Source organism: Heliangelus exortis, chromosome 4 (genome assembly GCF_036169615.1).
Source record: "Heliangelus exortis chromosome 4, bHelExo1.hap1, whole genome shotgun sequence".
NCBI lineage: Eukaryota > Metazoa > Chordata > Aves > Apodiformes > Trochilidae > Heliangelus > Heliangelus exortis.
The window spans coordinates 14,473,279-14,497,719 of record NC_092425.1 but is presented as its reverse complement, the minus strand read 5'-3'; the positions used below and the strand labels follow the sequence as shown (position 1 = coordinate 14,497,719).

Below are 24,441 nucleotides of genomic sequence, written 5' to 3'. Positions count from 1 at the left end.
TCAGCTGATTATACCAGTGAAACACTGAAGATGGTTACACACAAAATGCTGTAAAATTACCTAAATAGACCAACATGAAATTTAAGTTCTCAGAAGTATATTTTTCAAAATTACTGTTTTTTCAATTAAAGTGCACTGCTATTATACTACCTATAATGATTATCACAGTGTATAGTCCGCTAGAAGATGAAACACAAAATTTATAAAATATAAATGTCACATTATTGTTTTTCCATATTTTGAATACATTAGAAAATGTGACTTCCTTTCTTATTAATGTCTTTTTCTCTAAAGACACAAAAAGCAATTCTCCACCGTCAAGGTCAGGAAATATCAGGATGAAACTATGTTTTTCAAAAGATTCCTCAATTGCACCCAAAGAAATTCAGTAAAACATTATAATAATTATTTGAATGGTGTAATTTTAGCTTTAAAATTAAAATGGGAACAATTACACACTTCTGTCTTAGATGCAGGACTAGGTAAAACAAATACAGAAAACAACACTTTCAGAGAGCTTCATCAAATAAATTGCAGGCATAAATCAAGACTACAACCACTCCTAGCCCTGTCTTGACAGGTGAGGTCAGATTCCAGTCCCAGCAGTGACATCTTTTAACTGCTCAGACCATGGAAACAAGCATTCTTACTGTGGTTCAATGACTATGGATGATGACATTTACAATGTTTTATGCTTTTCATTATCCTCATTCTATGGCAAATGCTATCTATCTTACATGTTAAAGGCTAAGCTGAAGTGTTCAGATGAAATAAAGTATCTTCTTGTTTGAAAGAAGCTGCCAGTTCGGCACAAACACAAGAGAAACTGTCAAAACAATCCAGATGCCAGGGTACAGCTACAAAACACTTAATAAAATACTTCAAAAAGCAGGAAAATCATGATTCATGAGATAGCTCAAGAATTTTACTTGCGTAAGTGCAAGGCAGAGGCTTGAATATGCTTTTACATATACAAGGGGTTTATATTTAGCAAATAAAATTAATTTTCTTTTCCTCATCATTCAGCTAATTCAATTCTACATTATGACATAAATCATTTTACCTTTTATTAGGAAAAGACTTGACTGATAGAAGGACTTTGTCTGCTATGTGGAAATTGTCCCCTCCCAGTCACACAGGTTTCTCATATAAACTCACAGATCTTGCACTGTGGTCCATTTCAGGTACACCTCAAAGTCCCCATTCTGAAAAACAAACAAATAAATGAAAAAACACTCAAAATAATAATAAACTATCCTTGCTTAGTTTTAAAATGAAATCTGGTTTTGCAGGACTGGGTTTTAGTATGATTCTGCCTCTGCTAACTCTTTAATTCGATAGAAATCTCATTACAGATGAAAACGTATTTGCCAGTGAGATTCAATATAAACAATTTTTATGATTCTTCAATATTTAATCTCCATGCAATTGACATCCAATTGTTGTTGACATTTCATTGCCCAACTTTCAGGAGATCCCTTTTATTCAAGAGCTTGCAGTACAAGGCAGCATTGTTCAGACTGCCAGTCCCACATACTGTCATGTCAGGATCCCAAGGTGGTCACTGGAGGAGGGTGATTCCCAACCTTCACCTACTGAATAACAGTGCAGGGAGGGAGTTAACTTCTTCTCTGTATACTTCTTTTGGACAGGCTCCTCACTTAAGACAGTGCAAAAAATACAAATGACCATAATGTACCTCTTCTGTTTGACCCATACACACTTTTGATAGCTGTAAAAAAACCAAAAACAAAACAAAAACCAACCAAACAAAAAAACCCCACATCCAACCAGATTAATTATGTTATACAGGTATTTGGATGTGTTTAATCTTCATACAAAATAAATTCTGCTGGTTGCATCTGTTGTCTCATAGTGCAGATGAAGAGTGGAACCACCAGAGAAAGACATCTGCCTGTCAGATGCTCCTTTCAGCCTGTGTGGGGTACTTGAAAGGCACTCTTATAACAATTTGTTCAGCATCTCTTGGACATTCTGGAGAAGAATGAAGAGCTTTGTTTGCTGCTCCAGAGCTGGAGAGGAAATTTTTTACACAGTAAACATACTCTCCTGTTGCAAGACAAACCTCTTCTATGGATGTGGTGCTCCAAGGTCCAACCAGGTGTCCCAGTAGGATCTCACAAGTGGTCCTCTGACCAGCCTGGATCAGTGCTACTGCTCCAAAGGTGGCTAAACCAGCCCCCTGGCTTCCCCAGGTGTGAGCCTTTTATTGGCCCCCTAATCCTGCTCATGCGCAGTAGGGGCCCACCTAATCAGGCACAGGTGGGCTTAACACAAGGTCAAGCCCACTACCTGGCAATTAGTGCCACCTGGTTGCCTCATGTCACTACACTCTCCCTTCTGCTCTTATCAGATATTCAGGTCCCAGTCCTTTTTGGTGCATTCAGCATTATCACACATAGCTCTTCTGTGTATTTTATTTATGGACAAGTGTAAGGGTGGTGCAACCCCAGGCACAAATACAGTGTGGGGTGTGTGTGTGTGTGTGTGTGTGTGTGTAATGGATAGAGAGTATTCCTGAGGAAAAGGACTTGGGGATAGGTAGTAGATGAGGAGCACCTCTTCTATGAAGAAAAGCTGAGATTTGGGGCTATTCAGCCTGGAGAAGAGAAGGCTTTGGGGAGATTCTATAGAAGCCTTCAAGTACATGAACGGGGCATACAGGAAACCTGCGGAGGGGATTTTCACCAGAAAGGACAGTGACAGGACAAGGGGTAATGGTTTTACATTGAAAGAGGATAGATTTAGGTTAGATATTAGGAGAAAATTCACCTTGAGGGTGAAGAGACACTGGAATAGATTGCCCTGTGAAGTTGTGGCTGCCCCCTCCCTGGAAGTGTTCATGGCCAGGTTGGAGGGAGCTCTGATCAGCCTGGGCTAGTGAGATCCTTGCCCATGCAGGGGTGTTGGAACTAGGTGATCTTTAAGGTTCCTTCCAATCCAAGCCATTCTGTGATTCTGGGATTCAAGCTGATGATCTTAAGGATGTGGCTAGTTTTGTAAGAGCTAGGGTTACTACAGTACAGTTAGGTATTATGATAACAATTTGGTATTATCAAGTTTTCTTAAGTTTTAAGTTTTTATTACATAAATCAGTGTTGACAGCACATTCGTGAAGTACCAGAACTGCACCACCCAGTAGTGCCTCACCAAGAGCAACAATCACCTCCTGCTTTGTCTTCCAGGCAAGCCTCGTAAAAACTAAACTGTGGTGTTTGATTTAAATTACCAACAAAACTTACCACGGCTTCAGCAAACAAGGCTTAAAAAATGTACAACAGAATTCATTACTGCTACTTTACATCATTTTTTTCTATCAGAACGGCTTATTTTCACGATGGCCCAAGAACCCCACACGGCACCACCACCTCCACCGCCCGTGCGGCACCCGCAACGCCCGGAAGCCCCTCTTCCCCTCCCGCCGCCACAGCCACCGCCATTTCTCGCACCGCCCCATTTCCTTCAGGGACGTGGCGTAACGTCACACGACAGCTCCCACACCCCCTCTCGGACCGCGCTCCCCACAGCCACGCATGCCCGACCCGGCACCGGGCAACCCCAGCGCGCCGGAAGCAGCGTGTGGCGGAGCCGCGTGGGGCGGTTGTGGCGCGCAGCCCTCGGCCGGGATGGAAGCGCAGGGGGAGGTAATGGCGCAGCTGCGGAGCCTGGCGTTTGAATCCCCCACCGCCCGCCCGGCGCCCGGCGAGGAGCAGGCGGAGATCACGGAGGGGTTGCCGGGCGAGAAGAGGGCGGCGAGCATGGAGGAGTTGCCCGTCGGGGAAGCAGTGGTGAGGATGGAGGAGTTGCCGGGCGAGAAGAGGGCGGCGAGCATGGAGGAGTTGACCGTCGGGGAAGCAGTGGTGAGGATGGAGGAGTTGCCGGGCGAGAAGAGGGCGGCGAGCATGGAGGAGTTGCCCGTCGGGGAAGCAGTGGTGAGGATGGAGGAGTTGCCGGGGGAACAGAGGGCACCGGTCGCTCCGAGCGGTAGGAAGGTCGCTGGGGAAGAGCGGGCCCCGCCGCCTCCCGCCGAAGGATCGCGCAGCTCGCCGATGCCTGCAGGACCCAACGAGCGTCCTGCTGCCGCACCCTCTTCGGACTCGGAGAGGTGAGTTTAGCCCTGGGATCGTTAAAGATTGCATTTTCACCGGGACTTTTATCGTTGAATAAGCTTCCAAAGCCATGACTGTAAGGGTATAGGATTTAACGAAAACGTGAGTTGGGTGGTGGTGGTTGTAGAGTGTCGTGGTTGGGCCACCGTGACCATTTGAATCTCTTTTTGACATGGTTGTAACAGAGTGCTCCTGCACCATTGGTGACAAAATACCAGCAGTCTTATTGCTGAAAAAAATGGAATGAGCCATTGGAGTTTTTAGCATTTGCTTTGAGCTGCTGAAGCTGCTGCTCTTCTGAGTGGTTTTTTTGTTTGTTTGTTTGTTTGTTTGTTTGTTTCTTTTTTTTTTATGATCTTGTACTGTGGCTTTTAGGTTCAGGAAAGATTGCTGCTTTTCTGTAAGCAAATATATACAGGTAAGAAAAATACATCTGGTAGTCAGTGGTATCTTAGTAATGCGTAATCCAGACACTCTTTATCTGTAATGCAGAAGTCAATATTCTAACTTCCCTGCTTCTTTTATTTAGTGATACGGATTCAGATAGTTCATCAACTACGTCCTCTTCCTCTTCATGTTTGTCTTCAGCAGTATCTGATGAAGATGATCACCCAAATGAGAAGGATAACATATCTTACTGTGTTAAAACAAAAGATGAGTTGCCTGTAAATGTAAGTACAATGTACTATCTTTTTAAACCTTTTCCTAGTAACCCAGTGTAAGTTAAAATACTCCAATATATTTTAAATCATTGCAGTAGTGAGTGATTTAATGTATATTTTTACAGTAGTTAAGGTATAGCACAGGTAATAACTTAGAATGTGTTATTTCATTATTTTAAGAGCTCTCTGGGGTGAGGCTCACAGCTAATTTTACCTTCATATTTGTATAACAGTTGTAATTAGTGAAAACAAGTAAGTTTCTTGATAGAGTTGTGGATATTTTAGTTTATTTTTTATTAGTTGTATATTGCAGGCTTTCATCAACCTTTCTCTGTGTGAGAGCCTTTAAGGTCTGACATGTCTTGCAGACATATTTTAAATATGTTTAGCTTTGAGGTAAAGATTTATGTTGCATTAAGCCTTCCTGAGGTCCAGATTGCATTGAGTCTAATCACTTAAACAAATAATAGAGTTGTTGTAAAAGTACATTGTATTTGTTTTATTCTAAAATTTTTGTCATGGTAATCTTTTATGTATTGCGGATCAGAACCTTAATTTGCATGAAGATGCTGGTTTTTTGTTTAGTTTTCATTAATAATGTACTCATTAAGTATTGCTGCCATTGCTGTCCATCTGAAAGTGTTGAGGGAGCTAGCAGAGTAGTTCACCAAGCCTCTGGCCGTATCTACCAGCACTCTTGGTTAACAGAGGAGGTCCCAGATGACTGTAGGCTTTCCAGTGTGATGCCAATCTACAAGAAGGGATGACAGGAGGATCTGGGAACTACAGGCCTGTCAGCCTGACCTTGATTCCTGGAAAAATTATGCCCAGTTCATACTGGGCACAATCACATAGCAAGTGCAGAACACCCAGAGGATCAGGCCCAGCCATTGTGGGTTTAGGAAAGGCTTGACCAACCTAGTCTCATTCTATGGCCTGGTGACCTGCCTAGTAGACAAGAGGGAGGCTGTGGACACTATCTACAAGGACAAAAGGCTTTGACACAGTCTCCCACAGCATTCTGGTACAGAAGCTGATGGCTCACGGAATAGTGTGGCCAGCAGGAGAAGGGAAGTGATTGTGCCCCTGTACTTGGCATTGGTGAGGCCGCATCTTGAGTACTGTGCTCAGTTCTGGGGCCATTGCTACAAGAAAGACATTGAGTTGCTGGAGAGAGTTCAGAGAAAGGCAACCAAGCTCATGAAGGGTCTGGAGAACAAACCCTATGAGGAGAGACTGGGGGCACTGGGAGTGTTTCATTCGGAGAAGAGGAGGCTGGGAGTAGACCTTAACACTCTACAACTACCTGTAAGGAGGTCATAGGAATGTGGGTTCTGGCCTCTTTTCTCAAGTGAACAATGATAGGACTAGAGGAAATGGCCAGGAGTTGCACCAGGGGAGGTATAGACTGGATCTGAGGAAGAATTTCTTCACTGAGAGAGTGGTTAGGCACTGGAATGGGCTGCCCAGAGAGGTGATGGAATCACAGTCTCTGGAAGTATTTAAAAACTGTGTAGTTGAGACACTTCAGGATATACTCTAGTGGGTTGTACAAATGTTGATATAGATGCATTTTATTTGGCAGGGGAGTGTGGACATTTAGGTGTGGTCATCTTAGAGGTCTTTTCCAACTGTGACAATTCTGTGACATTATTCCTCATCTCAGAATTAAGAGGTTAAAAGGAATGATTTTTAGTACTAATCTTCTAATGGATTATTAGTTATGCATCATTTGTACAGGATTACAAAAAAAAGAATAATGTAGCACTGTAATGTCAATTTACATGAACAGCATATGTTTATATGTTATTCTTGAAGTTCTTTTCCCATCATAAAATGCTTTCTAGAATGACAAACAAGTCAGAGAATTACAGAGTTTGGTTTGGAAAGGACCTTAAAGGACCTTATCTAGTTCCAGTCCCACTGCTTGCACATCCCACTGGACCAGGTTGGTCAAAGCCCCAACTTGGCCTTGAACACTTCCAGCAATGGTGCATCCACAACTTCCCATGGCAACCTGTTTGAGTGTCTCACCACCCTCATAGTGAATTCTTTCAAATATATAATCTAATCTACTCTCTTTTGTCTAGAAACCCCTTCCCCTTGGCCTGTCACTACATGCCCCTTTAAAAAGTCACTTTCCAGATTTCCTGTAGGCCTCCTTCAGGTGCTGGAAGGCCTGTAAGGTGTCCCTGGAACCTTCTGTTCTCCAGGCTGAACAATCTCAACTCTCTCAGTCTATATTCATAGTAGTGGTGCTCCAGCTCTCTTATCATCTTTATGGCCCTCTGCTGGACTTGGTCCAAGAGGTCTGATGAAGGGTACAGGAAATTATTAGGTAGAGGAAAAAAACCTTATAGAGCAGATGCATTTGGATGTATTTACTTTTTTTTCAGTGCTTTGTAAGAGTTTGTAATGAAGTGGTAGATGACTGAAAATGAGATGAGAGATTGACACAGTTTAGTATTAGCAACAGCAGGAGATAGGGGTGTGCTAATTCTTAAATGGTTGCTCTGGAGACAGTTGAAGTAAATAAAAGCTCTTAGAACATTCTTTTTTCCCTGAAATTAATTCAAGATTGAGGAACAAACATAATGTGTGTTGAAGGAGTAAAATCAGATCAGTTCCTGCTTACCTGCACTTGGTTTTCAAGCATAGGGTTCTAATAGTAGAACCCTTCAATGCTTCTATGAATTTCTTTTTATAGCACCGGACTTTTAAATAAAAATACTTGCTCAAATAGATGTACTTAGCAGGTTTTATTTACCTTTTATCTCATCTACTTAAATAAAATTCATGTTGATCTGAAAATGCTTTATCTCCTCTTTTTTCTCTTTAGCTTAGTATCTTAAGGTCCAACAGTTTACAGCTCTTCTCCCTTTTAAGTATTGGTCTGATTAATTTCATTGGTTCAACAAAGCTATAATTTTTTTATATTAATAGTTACTAATAGCTGAAGTTCTAGCATAATATTATTTACTGTATCTTGTACTAAGCTAGTCTACAGTAACAGAGTTATTCTGTGTCAAAATGTTGTAGAATGTCTTATGTAAATTTGATGGAATACAATTTGAAAATTAAAATGTATCTGTTAAAAATGAAACGTGATGATTAATCATTTACCCAAAAGTCTCTAATAATAGCTAGCTTGCTAGGGCATGAATCAAAGATAAATGATTAGAGTATTTAACTAAAATATGTGCTTAGGGCAAAAAAACCCTAGACACTGAGTGTTAGTGGGAATATTTTAGTAGTCTTGTGCTTTGAAGTATCAAAGTGGCAGATACTGCATGTAATATGACAGATTGTAGGGTTTACCAATTTGAAATTTGTAATCAAAATATTAGCTTCCATCCTATTGGTCTTTGACTTTTGCTAGCATCCATGACTCCATTAATTCTTAGCAATGAAATTGGTTTAACATTGGTAAATATACTGTCCTGTAGAAGGGCATGGTGTTTCTATCTGAATTCACATCTTGGCTTTAACACTGTATTTTATGATCTGGGGAAGTACTGGCACCTGTTTGGTCTTTGAGTTGCCCTAGAAGCCTATGCCAAGCTCTTTTGTTAAGCCTGAAGTTTCGATTAGACAGAATGAGATTTTTCTTTTGGAGACTGATTTTGTTTGTGGTGCAGAAATGCAGTTCAGTGCTAAGATTTGGACTCTATCTCCAATGTTGAATTTGAAGTTAGTTCTTAGTCAAGTTGTGACTATCTTTTATTCCATATAGTTCATATTGAATTCACAGAAGTGTAGTATTTGTGTAGAAATGTTAGTTTATAAGAAAACTGGAGGTAGATTGAGTTCTGTGTTAATCAGTCTTTGGTATCAGGCTTTGATGTTTACATCTGAGGGGGAGAAAAAGTTATTTGTGCATTACTTATTTGTATATCTGAAATTTGGTGCCTTCTTTGGGAGTGTTCTCTATGATTATCTTCTTATAGGAAACACAGCTTTATTAACTTTCTTTATATAGCTTGCTGTCATCTTTCTGTCATCTATAATGGTCTGACTCATAGAATAAGTGGCCAAACACCATTTTGTCAAATCAGATTATACATATCTGGTGTATTTCATACTATTTTATCTCTTGCTATGCATTTTTGTCTGGCGTCACACATTAAATGTGGTTACAATTTTTGTCTGATTTTTTTTTTTAATGACTGATTATCTAATTATTGAGTTGTATGTTGAATTTACCAAACTTGAAAATTAAAAAAAAATGAACACAATGGCTGTTGTTTGTTGGTTTTCTCCAACTGAATAAAGCTTGCTTCCACTTCAGTTGCAACTGAAATTAGTAGACCAGTGTCTAAACAGAAAAGTTGTCTTTGAACATGACATACCCCAAAAATGAATTAATTTAGAATTATTCTGAAAGAGACAAATTGGACTAGATTTTTTAAATTAAATCTTCAAAATGCTGGGAGGTTTTCTTGATTGTCAAATTTCTGCAGCAACAAAGTGATGAATGTCTTAGTGTGGTGAGTTTATATTCTGAACACTGAATTAATATTTTTAGGAACTGCCTCCTGTTGAAGACTTATCAATAATTCTGACTGATGATGTTGAACTAAAGCTCTTTGGGACAGTTTCCAGCATCATTGAGCAACTAGGTAGGCAAGATTTGTTCTTTTTATTTTTAATTAAAATAATTTCCGTGTATCTATGTGTGAATTGTGTACTTAACTATTCCCTCAGAGTCTAAGTATTGCAGAATTCTATATCAGGGGCAGTGGGTTGCTGAATGAGAACCCAGACTACCTGATGACATTTGTGTTGAATTCCCTTTTACTTAGTTTACGTCATCTAGAGGTTAAGATGCTATGACTACTATGTATTTGTGTGACTTTTATGTTCTAGTTTGTTCATAAGAAAGGCTATGTAGTATGATCTTTATGGTAATTCTGGCAACAGTAAGGTGGCAGGTTTGCAGTATTTTAAGAAATCTTCCCGTTGCATGTGCTATTTTTGAATTATCTCTGATGATACAGGAGGTGTATAGCTGAAAGTAGACATGCAATACAATTCATTCCCAAGTGCTTGCTTGTTAGTATGTGAGGACAGGAAAAACACTTGCTTCTTTAGCCAGTGTAGCAGTGCTTGTTTGGTAATTGATATGTTAGGTATTTTTCGGGGGGTTTCTTTGGGTTGCTTATTTTATTAATTCATCCCTCTCCTGGCATCTTGACCAAAGACAAGCTGCCAGCATCAGCAGTCATAGGGAAGCATGACAAGCAGGATTAGGTGCTGAAGCTTAAGCTTAATGGGATAGAGGCATACAATGGATGTAAGCTTAACTGGAGGTGATTTGCATTTGGGTGTCTTTTCAGATCTACCTGGGACCTCAGTTTTGCTGAAGCTGATATTAATAAAATATTCTGAGTTTCTATAGAGGATTATTTCAAATGTTTCCTTCTGCTTTTTTTCTGCTTTGAAAACCGTCCTTAATTTTTGCTCTTCCTTGGTGTGTATAAACATAAAATCTTGTAAGTTTCCTGGTAGGTGAATTCTTCAGTCAGTATTCTATTTTATGTATTGAAATATATGAAGTGTTGAATTCAGGATTAGGTGATGGAAGTTAGAAAATGGACTAATGATCATATATGAAATAAAGCCAGATGAATGGAATAAATCCTCAAGATAGCTGCTTTATTTTTCTTGTACTTCTTTGCTTTATGACTTCCTCTTTCTACATATTTAACTTTCTTTTCAGTTGGAAACTGGTGTTTGAGTGGCTGCAATTTCAATTATTTTGTGGCTCTATTAGGGAGAGCTAGTTGTGGTTTGTTTTTTGATTTTTGAATTAAATTGATACGCTCTGTATTCCAGGTTTGTATCTAGTATGAGGGGAGCTGAGGTCTCATTTGGACGTTGCAAAGATTATTTTGGCACAACCATCAGTATCCTGAACATGTACTGTCCCTTTGATGTATCAGAAGTCTCTGCTGTTCTCTGTAGCAAGTTTCAAAGTCCATCCGTCTGCAGTGTGTGATACCTCATAGTCCCGAGTTGAAGTTAAAGCTAGAACAGCATAGGTTAATGCTTTAGAAGCAAAAGGACAGTACTTTCTGTTACTATAATTTCTGCTTAGTGAATTGGAATTCAGTAGAACTTGAGCTGTGCTTGGCTTCTAAGTACTTGGAGGAAAGAAAAAATCACTGTATGGGCTGTAGTCTTGAAAATAAACAGTCTTGGTATATATGAGAAATCTGTGCTGGGACTGTACTCCAGAAGAGTAGCAGCTGAGGATTTTGGCTGGGTTGGGGACAGAGGAGGTATAAGTCAAACAGGCTGTTGGTGATAATGTTTCTCCTGGGTTTCATATGGCTGTCTTGATTTATGTTTTTATTATATATTCCTCAGGCTACTGGAAGACTGGAGGCTATGTGTAATCAGTAAAACTGAGGGCATTTTCTGAGAGTTTTGGGTTTTCTGTTATTATCGTTTGTAGGTTGTGGGGTTTTTGTTGTGGGGTTTTTTGGTGCTAATGTATATTTCTCATAAGCACTAAGCAACGCATTGAGTTCTTTTACTGTATCTTACACATAGGCATAAAATTAACTGATTTCCCTACTTCTCTTGAAATTCAGTGAACTATGAAACCTAAAGCATTGTCACAGACTTGCTTGGCATGTCACAAGGTGTTTTTAGATTGAAATAGTTGGAAAGCTGGAATTGCAGCTTGATGAGATGTTTATTCCTTTAAATCCTGTTATATAAGTTTAGCGGTGATAATCTTGTTAGGTTTTTTTGGACTCTGACATAAGTTCTTGAGTTATGATGGAGAGGCACTGGAAGTGCCTAGCTAAATGTTCTATTGTTTTAGAAATAGAAAATATTACCATCAAAAACAGAATTTTTAAGTGTAATGCTGCTAGACCTCTGTATTGACAGCTTTAAGCAAAATTCCTGCTGAATATAAAGGAAGACCTGGTATTTCTGTACACTTAAGCATCGGATTTTAGCCACTACCAAAGACTGAACTATTCTGAAGATTTCAGTAAAGAATAACCATTTTATGTCTTATGAATCTGGAAAACCAAAAAATGAAGTAGCCTGTATATCAAATGATTTATTTAATGGAAGAAGAACATAATTCTGTGCCTGTTTATAAGGTTTTTTTACTTGAGTGTTAAGATTTCATGTTTTGAGCTACTAGAATGACTTGCTTGCTCTCACTAGTATGGATTCATACCATCCATACCATGGTTTAGGTCCAAATGTAGTGTGAGACCATTATATGACATCAAATTGCAGAATTGTGTTTCAAATTGTGTATCTGCATACATAAATGACACTACCAGTTGCTACTTTGACCAGACTGTTAGACATCTTTCATGTTCTGATCTCATTCTTATGACTTACTAAGCTGTAACAAACAGCTTAGGGGAAGCTGTAACAAACAGCCATCTCTGTTCCTTTTTCTGAGGAGAATTTCATTTGGAATGCCAAGGCAGAACAAGCATGTGCAGCTGCACTAAAAAACGGGTTATTGATGCTAGGCACCTGATAAAGAAACATCCTAGGTAACTGCAACAGGTATCTCACATGTACATATCTGAGACTTGTGTTTGGTACCTATAAATGGATCTCCTTCCCTTTCCCACCCTCAAGAACAATATATTTTGTAAACAAATGCAAATCTTGACACTCACATGTCACTGCAGTGATACTGTGTGGTCTATGATTTTAACTAGTTTTCTGTGTGTGCAGGAATTTTCAGGTGAAGCTCTATGGACTTCAGTAGGCAAATCAGGATGTTGTTTGTTAAGCTTCTCTGCAATTAACTACAGATTGCTTTTGAAATGTAAACTTCTCATTGATTTTTTTTTTTTTTTTTCAGTAATAATTGAATCACAGAAAGGCCTACCTCCAGTAAATGAGGAAAGCATAATTTTTAAAGAAGATCGCCAAGCAGCAGGAAGGGTGTGTGTAAAACAAAAACCTGTTGGTCTGATTTAAAATTCAAAGTATTTTTTTGGTGTTCCAACATGTAGTGTACAATGTCAACTAAGTGAAATGTAATGTTTCCTGGATACGTAATTTTTCTTTGTGCTTTCTTGCCTTAGTCATCTGTTGTGGTGGTTTGTTTTTTTTTTTTATTTCAAGAATTCCTAATCTGGAATTCATTGTATCCCTATAGAATAACATTATGTGATTAGTTTCTGCTGTTTTGTAAGAGTGCTTATAGAGGTTGCTTGCAGATATAGGATGTCTTGAATCACATTCTATGCTCTGTTATTGCAAGGAGTTTGGGGCAGAGATTGGATACCTTAGACTCAAGATTCAGGAAAAATAGGGAATGTTTACATAAAAATCCTGTGAGCTTCCAATTTAAGGCCAGTGTGTGTTTTATGCAAGGATAATGAATTTTGAGAGCAATGTTGCACTGAATTTTGTATATTTTCTGGGGAAAAAAAAGGCATAATCCACAATGGTACTACTATAATATACTTGAATACTAGATGTGAGTGGAACAAAAAAGCCTGGAATTTGATGTTCTGTACAACATCTCAGAATGCTCTCCACTTAACTAGGGAACAGACAGGGGAACTAACATAAAGGGTCTCTTAAAAATGAACTTTAAAGAACTGGTGATCAGAAGATTCTTCCAGGTATAAGGGTTTAGCATGGTGGAGGGAGAAGAATAGAGACTTGGCAAAAGGAAAGGTTAATACAGAGGAAGCAGATAGCAAAAGCCAGGGCAGTTGAGTGGATGAAGGCACCATCAACATAAGAGAATACTTTTCCACATTATGACTTAAACAGTAGCTGGGGAAAATATATGTCAACCAAAATGCAGTAATAAAATTGAAGCATGAAACTAACTTTACTTGATTCTACATTTTGAAAGTATATCAGACTTCTTTAATGCAAAACATGCTAAAGCTTCAAGGTCGACTACAATGACATTAGCTATCTACTCTTGGTTGCTTATTTAAAATTTTGTTTGTGTTTCAGATATTTGAGGTATTTGGGCCCGTTTTACATCCCTTTTATGTGATAAGATTTAACAGCCCTGAGCATATCAAAGCAAAAGATATTAATGTGCAAGATCGTATGTATTTTGCTCCATCAGTGGAGGACTTCACCCAGTATATATTTGCAGAGAAACTAAAACAGTGAGTCTGTCTTCTTTTCTAATCCAATTATAATATATTTTGAATATAGATAAAAATATTGAGTTGAAGTTGAACCTTGAGTGAGAAATTATAGGAATAATTATAGGAGTACGCTTGACACTAAAACTTTTTTTAGATATTCTTAATTGTGTTGTAATAACAATGTGGTACTGTTTTGCCTTTCAGAACACTGCAGAGTAGTTGTAAGCTACAAGCTTCTAATGGGATATAATTACTAAGCCTTAGTAGCTTCCTATTCAACTTACTAAGTTTCCTTTCTTTTTGTGTTGCTGTGTTTCCGAAAATATCATAAGCAGAAGAAAAATGCATTGATACTTGGCTTCTTCCACACACTCTAATAGACATATACATGCATCAGGTTTAAAAGCTGAATTTTAGGGATTTTGTTGTTCTTCAGATTCTTGTTTAGCTTCATTACTTACAATAAACTTGTTCGAGATCCGAGCAATTTTGTATTTATTTAGTATTTTTATTTAGTGTTACAGGGCCAGAACTGAAATTTAATTACCAATAAATACGTTGTTCATTTGAAGTAACAATTCTGTAGGAAAATTACCTACTGTAAATTTGTCCAAGGGGAGGGATTTGAATGGCAATGTAGATTGATGTTTAGAAGCTTCTCAGCAGTGTTTGTGTATCCCAGTCTCACTGAGGAAATCAGTACGTATGAACAGGACTTTTTTTTCCATTTTAAAGGTAGTGTACTCAAAGATGCAGAATAATAATAAAAAGGGATAATAAATGACTGTTAAATGTTAGTGTTCTAATCACTGAATGAATAATTGACTGAAATAACTATATGTTAAAAAAGGTCTTTTATTATACAAGCAACTTTGTCTCTTTATTGCTTCTCATCTGACTGACAAATTTTTTGGACTATAGCCAATAATACTCATGTCTGTATTAAATGAAATTCTGCCAGTATTCATCCTGAAGAATTTCTTCCTTTAGTTGTGTGTGTAGCCAGGCCTGTGAGAGTCATATAATTTGTTACACCTAGTTCTTTTTTCAACAAGTATATCTTTTTCCTTTCAGTGAAGACCACAATAGGTCACTTTATCTGTTCCTTGTTTTGTTTTTCTGTGGCATTTTGTTGCCAGATGGTCTTTGATTTGTGCCATTAAACTTTGTTAGTACAGTAACTGCACATACTTTTATCATCTGCATCAGTAGCTATGCTGTACCTGGCATCTGAGACCTGAGACTCATGTTCTAGTTTGTTACATGCATTGCAAGTAGGTGGGTAGAATGTTCAGTCTTAATGTGAAGCAGAAAGATTTTCCAAGTGATGTGTAGTGAAATCCTAAGTTGACATGGTTCACTTAGTAACATTAAAAAAACAAATATCTTTTCAAAAAGGGCAGCTCTTGGTATAGGAGACCTGATGCGTTGAAGAAAGTGTTACCCTATTTGGTACAGTACAGTGCTTTCAATTAATTTCTAAGGTGGAACATGTCACTACTATGTAAATCCAACAAGGTATTTCATAGCCTTCTTGCACCAGCTTTTTTTAATTTCTTTAATTAAATAATTCAATTAATTAATTTCTTTCTTTAATTTGATATTTGTTTTTTTTTTCTTTTAGGGAAAAAGGCTCAGATGCATCTTGGAAGAATGACCAAGAGCCACCACCTGAAGTAACTTTATTGTTTATTATTTTTAATTACACAAGATATATGCCAAATTTCTGTGCAGAGTTAACTGATAGCAAGCTTATTTTTTTACTCAGACAAGAGTTGAACTGAAAATAAGGTTATGCTTTTCTTGGAGAGGCCTTACATTCAGCATAGAGAGTACTAGCTGTCTTCTCAGCACATGTTTTAACATCCAGTTTTGAGAAGCAGTGCTTTTACCTTGCCTAATAATTTGCTCCTGCTAGGGTATTTTTGTCCTTGCTGTTCCTTCACTGCAGTTTTGTCTTTTGCCTTGCCACAAGCAATTGTTTGTCTTTAAAAGCCTGCTGGTGATCTGAAGACTCTAATGCCTGGGTGTTTGCTCTTTTATATTAACCTGGCACCTTCTCTGTTGTATCTGTAGTAAGGATTCCCCACTGCTTCAGTAGTTTTGTGAGAGAATATGTGCACTTCCATACAAAGTGCATATAGTCAAATAGGATCATGTAGAAGTGAGAGCTCCTGTGCTGGTTTTGGTTGGGACAGAGTTAATTTTCTTCATAGTAGTTAGTATGGGGCTGTGTTTTCCACTTGTGCTGAAAACATTGGTAATAATAAAGGGATGTTTTAGTTACTACTTAGCAGGGCTGGCCAATGCATCAAGGTCTTTTCTGTTTCTCATACCACCCTGCCAGTAAGTAGTGTGTGGATGCCCAAAAAATTGAGAAGGGACACAGGTGGGACAGCTGACCCCAACTCACCAAAAATGTATTCTACATGGTGTGATGGGATGTCATACTTAGCAGTAAACTAGAGGGAAGGTTGGCAGGGTATTGCTTCCTGGGGACTGGCTGGGCATCTGTTGGTTGACTGTAAGCAGTTGTTTTTATCTGTTGTCTATCTTGGGTTTTATTTCTCTCCCTTTATTTTCCTCTTCATTACAATTTATTACTGTTTCCATTAGTAAACCGTTCTTATCTGAACACATGTACTCTTCCAGTTTTCTTCCCCCATCCTACCTGGGGGGGAATGAATGAGCAGCTGTGTGGCTTAGTTGACATTTGCAGTTAAAACCATGACAGCTTCTCATGACCATTGCCATAATTTACTGTAGGGTCTGTAAAGGTGTCTTCAGTAGCATTCAGACTTTCTGTGCAGTGCTCTGTAACCATTCTATCTATACTTTTCATGATTATTCTTATTATTGATTCTTCTTATTTAAGAATTGCAAGGTGTGTACTCTTTTGTATTTTCATGAAATTTGTTTTCTAGCTCAACATGGGTCACTGCTTGCAATTTCTCTTTAAGCCTATCTTATCCAAAATAGTGAAAATTCCTAGAAGCCATATGTCTGCTGTAGACACATCTCTCATTTGTCTTGTTTTGAACCTTCTATAAGTTTGCATGTTTAGCATAGTTCTAAGCTACGTAGTACATGATTCTTCTGTGGGTTGGTTTTCTTTTTAGTGTTATAACCAATTTTTAGAATACAAGCTTTTTCAGTTGGAAGGGACCTACAGTCATCATCTACTCCAACTGCCTGACCAATTCAGGGCTAGGGAGAAGCTAAAGCACGTTGTTTAAAGACATTGTCCAAATATGAGTGAAGTGTGATCACAATCACTGGGTGACATCACTGTCTGTCACTCAGGGACATCTCAATCCCTCCCCTGATACAGCTTTCCATCTTTTCATGTGTCCTATCCCTGGGTCCCAGGGAGAATAAATCAACACCTCCTTCTGCACTGTCCTTCCTCGGAGATCTATGGAGAGCAATGAAGTCACCCCTCAGCCTCCCTTGTTCCACAGGGTTCACTCATCTTTATCCTGCTGTCGCCCTCAGATCCCTTTTGGTAGGGCTGCTCTCCAGTCCCACCTACCCTCATTTATACTTGCACACAGTGTTACTCTTTCCCAGGTATAGAGTCTGGCATTTGAACTTGTTGAATTTTGTCTTATTCGTCATAGCCCAGTGTACCAATGTGTTGTTTTGCTCTGCAAAATATCTTGTCCCTCAAAAGAGTTAACATCACCTCCCAGTTTGGTATCATCAGCAGACATGCATCAGCAATGCATCATCAATGGTGCATTTAACTCCTGCATCCAGATCATTCATAAATATACCAGACAGAGCCAGCATTAGATTGAAGCCTTAGGAGCAGTACTGCCTGCCAGCTAGATGTAACTCCATTCATTGCAACCCTTTGAGTCCTGTCCATTAGCCAGAGCACTGTGAACTTACTTACCCCATAGGTGGACAGCTGCCTGGAAGGATGCTGTGAGGAATGGAAACAATTTTTGCATTCGTGGCCCTAATCCCAGGCCAATTGTTCTGGCTTGAAAGAGATGTTGTGACACAGGCTTGTCTATGCTTGAATGTATGTCCTGTAATGATGCATCAGTCTGTCAATCCAGAATGCTGCTCTTTCCAGTATGGTGAGGATGATGTATTTTGAAATACCTTTTTCTTCTTTCCTACAAGTGGAACTGAACTGAGCAGTGCTAAATTGTATGAAAGATTTCTTATGTGTTAGTTCTGCCTGTAATCATTGAATTACAGAATGCTAGAAGGGACTGGAAGGGACTTTGGAGGGAACCTCTAAATTGGCTTCCTTTCTTGGGGAGACATCATCTCACAGAGAACCGTCATTTGAGAATTTAAGGTATTGCACAGAATTGGACTGTAGGAATGTGATCAGTAGGGCTTTGAAAGGCTGTAAACTTAAACTTTTGGCTAGTTTTATTGAGTATAATGTGTATGGGATGGAATGCTCTGTTTGGTCAGTTTTGGTCATTTGTCTTGTCCACTCTTCCCTAAAGAAGGGTTTGAGGTATGACCCCTTTTCTCCTTTTTTCTTTCCAGAGCATAAGATGCTCCTCAAAACTGAGCAGTGTCCTTGGTTCTGTATAATATTCTCTAGCAGTAACTATAAACATTGAGCATTATCTTTCCTAGAAGCAGACACTGACTGAGAAACTTGTTAATTTCAGCAAGTACAGCTACTTCAAAGAAACTTAGCTGAAAGCAAGAGTACAAGACAGAAAATTAGCTTTATCCTGGCTCAAACCAGGACAATTTCTTAATGATTTTTCTTAATACTGTTATCTTCAATATAGAATCTGATAGTACAGGGGTAACTTTAGGTTTACTCACTACAGAAAAGAAGGAAACTTCAATGAAATCTGTGATGGCATGGGTGGGCAAACTTGATTGCTTTTTGTGAAACCTTTTCTTCTGGGGCTCTTCTAATTATGTGATATGTCTGTGTGCTCTATTTTGGAGAAAACACCACATCTAGCATCTTGTAATATGTAATTAGAATAATCTTCAGATAGTTCTAGCAGCCAGGAGTTTACACTAAGATATCAAAACTGACAGCTGATGAGCTGATAGTGGCTTTTGCTGTGAAAGTAATAGCTGTTGACAAGGTTGCAGAGTAAATTTTATGCTACTGATGTCTGAAATTGTCTCTTACAGCCAGATGCTGTTAGAGCTCTAAGGTGGCAGCTGACTCTAACTTTTCTGGCCAGCTCCTATGGCAAACTGCATGTAATTGTTGAAGTCAGTTCTTTTTTTTGATACTGTGAAGCTTTATTTTTATATGAAAATTTAATCACATTAGGCCTTTTATGCTTGCTGCAGGTGTCTGGTAAGCATTCCTTCTCTGGCAGGTTGTAATCAGCCCAGCTTCACTGTGGGTTCAGCAGTGCAGTCTCTCTTGGCCTTGTCTTTGGGGCTATAGGATGACAAAGGTTGGCTGAATGCTGCAAGGATAGCAGGAAAAAATAAATGCAATTTCTCAGGGAGGTGGCTTTCATGGAATGTCACTTGGAAATTGGAAATGAGCTAACAACAGAAGGTACTTCTTGGTTGTAATTTCTGCTCTCCTGGGGGATGGCATATGGAAGTCCTTAAAGCAGGAGTTAGTGGAAGATTTTCCTTCATGGTATATGTTGTCTTGTATTTCCTTGTGACTTTTTTGAGTAACAGACCAGTTATGTTGAAGAAGAGATAGTTATATTCAGAATTAACTTCTGTGTGGCTGGTTTTAGTGCAGTGTTTTTGACTTGAATGTTCTTTATGTACTATAGCTAAAGGCCAGTAAAGAGCAAAACCATTACTTTTGGAATTGTGAAATTGGGGAGGAACAAACCCTTCCCCATTAAGTTATCGAGGGAGCTGTTTTTCAGGGCAGTAACTATGGTGATGGGTTTCATTCCTGTCATAATTTTTCCTCATTTCAAATGTAAATTAGGATTCTAAAGGTAGAAAACCCTTGTATAATAGTAATAAAATGTTGCAGTGTCATTAAGCTCTTGTAAATTACAGCATTCTCCAAAGCTAAAAGCTATTGCAAGTTGAATGGTAATGGTGTTATCAAATATACTACAGAAAATTATGAGTCAGAAGAGTAATTTTTAATGTAGTTTAACTGCTGAGTTAGGTATTCATTGACAAATTAATTTTTTTAAAAAAACATATTTTGATTTACTGAGCCTCTAGTTCATGTGTCGAAATTTCTTAATTCTTTTCTTTGCAGTAACTAGCCAGCTAACTCGGAAGTTTTTTCATGTATTGCTGTACTGCTCATTTCCTCTTGGTTTTGTGAAGAGCCAAGTAAATTCCATGTTTGTAAGGGTTTCTTCTTTGGAAGAGTGAAATGGAATCCCTATTAGACTTTCCATTGAGTTGCCTACATACTCTTTAAGATCTTCAGTGCTGTTTGTGGCAATAAGCTGCAGCAGATACACTTGAAAAATCATTTTTAAGTACTTGAATCTTTTGTATGTTGTGGAATACTTGAATTTTTTCTTGCTAATGTCTAGACAATGAGAAATTTGTGTTCAGTACTTGAATATTGCTATTTTAATGAAAATTAGAAGGAATAACTGAGAATCATGTAATTGTCTTATGAGAATGCTGGGGAGTGTTAAGTTCTTGATTGGTTTGAGAAGCCAGCTGAACATATGGAGGCTGTTTGAATGCAAAATAAGAAAGGGCAGCTTTAATATTCTAAGCTGACTGCAGGATGGATTGTTTTCTAAATGATTTATTAACTGAAGTTCTCTTTGCAGTCTTTATATTGCTCTGTTCTCTTTTTTTAACCAGGTTTTGGATTTCAGTGATGATGAAAAAGAAAGGGAGGCAAAACAGAAGAAAAAGAAGCCTCAAAACCAAGGAAAGAAGAAACTCAGATCAGAAACAAATGCTACAAGTGAGTGAATGCTATGGGAGAATGTTTTTATCTGGTAAACTTGAGTTTGAAGCACACAGTGATATCCGTCTTGATAATTGAGCTTGCATACAGTTAATCAGCATTTCTGTGCTTTTCAAAATTGTATTGGTGATTTTGTGACTACATTTCTTATTTTTTTTAAAAATGAAAAGGTAAGTTTTTCTATCAAACTGTGGAAGGGGAGTGGCAAAGGAGCAGGGCAGTTGACAGAGGAGATTTAAAGCCTTTTGTGACAGTGACCGCTGACACACAATGAGGATATAGAACAGGTGCCACTTTTTGGAGTTTAAAGTTTACTTATTGTAGGAGTTACTGGGGTGCAAGTTCTGTTTAAGCCTTTCAGCACAGGGAGAAGATGGAGGAAGGTCATGTACAATTTTTGGAAACACATTGTTTGATAACTGGGGAGAACGTACAAGTCTTAGATCAGGAATTTATTCTACTATCTGCAAATGAAACTCCTCCTCCCCCAATCCTTATAGATACTCCTTTAAAGTAACTACTGCTTGTGTAGCCCACTGAGTACTACTCTTTTTATCTAACACTATTATTAGATAAACAAACTGATGTTTATCCAATAGTTTAATGAACTATGCGTAGTTTTTCGTAACATATACAGCCTTTATCTTCCTTTGTCTTGCTGTTGACAGAACTGTTCCAGGTTTAGGCTTGCAGCTATGCTCTGCAGTAACCAAATTTTCCTAGATGTCTTCTCTCATGCTTCCCTACTGACAAACATCTTGCTTTTTTGTTGCCATTTTGGTTGAATAATTTAAATTGCACTCCTTTTTCTCTGTTACCGCTGGTCTTCTCTTTGGTGCTTTTTGTACCACACCCTTTAAATGCTTCTGACTTCTCCCCTCTCCAGTCTTCCTCTTCTTCTGCTGAAATATGAGATTGCTTCAGCTGTTTGCAGCACTGTCCTTCCCTCCTTTGATTTTCGTGGACTGAATCCCTCCATGAGGTTGCTGCTTTTCCTTTGTAGAGCTGCGAGAAATTGTGCCTTACTGAACTCTTTCTCTTGGTCTAGAAAGTCAATAACTGTCCTGCTAACTTTTTTACTCTGTTCGTCCCTTCCTTGTACCCTTTAAATAAGGCTGTGATCTTTCTTGGACTGCTTTCGCCCCTGTAGTTATGACAGTTCTTCCTTTAATGCTGATGGTTATTTTCTCTCCTGGTTTCTACTTACATAGCATATTATGTGTTTTCTACGTGTCCTTATTCTGCCTGTTTAATGCAGACCTACCTTTCCCTGGCACTTGCTGAGGCTGTTCCATAACTGAAAACACAGTGGAAGGAACTGTTTCAGACTGCCAAGGGAGTACATGTTATGATTTTATGTGTTTTTCTGTAAATACCGTGGTATAAGTTGACATTGTATGCAATTTAATTTGGCTGTGGAACTCAATAACAAGGATATCTGGCAAATTGAAGTACAAACTCAGTCTCAGCTGGAGTTATGCTTGGTTGTATCTTCATAAATTCTGAGTTTATTAAAATTGGCTCATTTTTGTAGTATTTGGTCGGAGAAGAAACAACACAAATAATCAAGTACTTGAGTGCTTCTGAGATGAATGCATGCACAAAAGGAATTTAAGTCCTAATCCTCTATGAAAATGAGTAGGAAATCTTGGTATTGAACAACCTTTTCAGGCTCCAGCTTTTCAAAGGTGAAAATGTTTCTACATAGTGTAGTGCCAAGGATTAGGTCACATAGGTTCTTAAAATTCAATGATTTTGTATGGTGTTGTGCCCTTAAGTACCATTTTTCACTTCTAGCCCTAGAGTCCTTCGGAAATCATGGTTCAATTTATATTCTATAGCCATTTGAATATCTTAGCAGCTCTTTATAAAATCTTTAATATTTTAGTGCTCCTCATTTTATATAGCACTTATCCTATTTAATACTCTTATGGTATCTATGTAAAGTGGCAGTACATTTGTTATGAACCTTAAATAGATGCTTATGTTGACCTGTAGAGGAAAAATTCATCTCCAGTAGCTGAATGCTGACAACTAATTAGCTAAAGGTACAGACTACCTTTTTTCTCATAGAGTAAGTTAATTTTATTAGAGTTCGAATAACTTCTTGTTATATATATATATAACTTATATAATATACATATATATATAACTTCGTGCCTGTGCTGTACTGCCAACTCAGATGTGAAAGCTGTATGTCACTTTAGTGTAATGCAGTGTTGATTTAGCTTCAGCTTTAAAATGTGTTGCTTTGAAATCGTTTTAAACGGAAGCTTCTGAAATACTCACAGTTTGAGAGTTCCTGTGATTCATTAATGCAAATCAAAGTGCCTGGAGGGAAAGAAACTGAAATTTATTTTTTAATGACTGAATTTGCAACCCTCAGGATTATTCTTCCTATATTACTCTAATAAATCAAGATGAGTTACTAAGCAGCAGGCTTGTCAGTGTTATTTTGTTTATGTATTATTTGCCAATATTATTCACTGATGAACTTACAAGTCAAATTTTCTTGACTTCAGCTTGAGAGATTGATGAGGACTACACTTAATCTTTCCAAAATAATATTAAAACCCTGCATGGTTTTTCACTTATGTTTGGTTTTGTTTTCTTTTTAAGGTGAGGACAGAGGATATTATCAGTCTAGGCAACCGCCTGCTTCAGGTTATTCAAGGGGATACCATAGCGGGTTCTCCAGGGCTCCATGTCCTCCTCCATCAGGCCCACCAGGCTTTTTGAGACCACAAGTACAATCTCCACAGCTATGCTCTTCAGACAACAGAATACATCAGGAATCTCCAGTGTTTCCACAACCTTACAGAAGAGAGAATCCAATGATGCAACAGTACACCTTTCCTCCTCCAGCTTTTGGTTCTGTTAATGATATGCATCAATTCCAACTTCCACCTCCAAATCCGAATATGCTTTGGACAGGCCTAAACATGTACAACTCGTACCCGTTTTTACCGCCTCCGCTGCCACCTCCTCCACCTTCTCCAGATAGCTATCAGTTCAGGCCTTGCTAAGTTTCCATAAAGGTGGAATTTAAAGGGAGGAAAAACAGGCTTCCAAGCCTGTATTTCCTTATGTTGGAAATGCTTTGTTTTTCTGTGACAGCAGAACAAATGCAGAGTTTGATACTTTGTGGGACATACATAGAAAGCTGTTTTTTTCCTATGTATATTTTCTATTTCAAAAAAGAGTACTATATGATAAAAATAACTGAGCAGTAAACAGTGGTTTATTTTTATAGTATCTGCTAGTTTTGGATGATAAATGAAAACCTGTTGGACACTGGTATGTAGTGGTGAAAGTTTATTTTGTAATAAATCTGTAATAAATTTAAGAGATTACTACTGTCTGATACTTATGGTGTGTGTCGGATAGGTGGTGTTATTTTTAGACTGTCTGTTGCTTAGGCTAAACAAATTTTTCTCAATTTCTACAAATTTTCGTATTGAATTGTATGGAAATAAGAAATCTGACACTTAGTTTTTAAGCTAGGTTTACCATTATTTTCATAATGTATAAGCTTCTCTTATCCAACTTAAATTTCATTAATTTCATATTAACTGGAAGATTGGAGCTGGGTGGTCTCTTTAAATAACTGGAGTAGGTAAATCAGAATTTGGACCAGCAGCTGAATTAGTCTGTTGGATTTAGTGTTC

At 38.2% G+C, this 24,441-nt stretch overlaps 1 protein-coding gene across 1 annotated transcript; it reads left to right on the top strand.

The window, feature by feature from the left end:
- Positions 1 to 3,539: 3,539 nt before the first annotated feature.
- NAF1 (nuclear assembly factor 1 ribonucleoprotein) lies at positions 3,540 to 24,137 on the top strand. Its single transcript, XM_071743089.1, has 8 exons — positions 3,540 to 4,126; positions 4,660 to 4,801; positions 9,318 to 9,411; positions 12,642 to 12,724; positions 13,760 to 13,920; positions 15,527 to 15,578; positions 20,665 to 20,770; positions 23,393 to 24,137. The coding sequence occupies exons 1-8, from the start codon at positions 3,555 to 3,557 to the stop codon at positions 23,797 to 23,799; spliced, it is 1,617 nt and encodes a 538-aa protein (XP_071599190.1). The 5' UTR covers positions 3,540 to 3,554; the 3' UTR covers positions 23,800 to 24,137.
- The last annotated feature ends 304 nt before the right edge of the window (positions 24,138 to 24,441 follow it).

Excerpts from the sequence above, each read along its gene's own strand:
- NAF1 (XM_071743089.1), top strand. The coding sequence starts at position 3,555 with ATGCCCGACCCGGCACCGGGCAACCCCAGCGCGCCGGAAGCAGCGTGT. Across the intron at positions 4,127-4,659 it reads CCCTCTTCGGACTCGGAGAG|TGATACGGATTCAGATAGTT; the intron begins GTGAGTTTAGCC and ends TCTTTTATTTAG. Across the intron at positions 20,771-23,392 it reads ATCAGAAACAAATGCTACAA|GTGAGGACAGAGGATATTAT; the intron begins GTGAGTGAATGC and ends TTTCTTTTTAAG.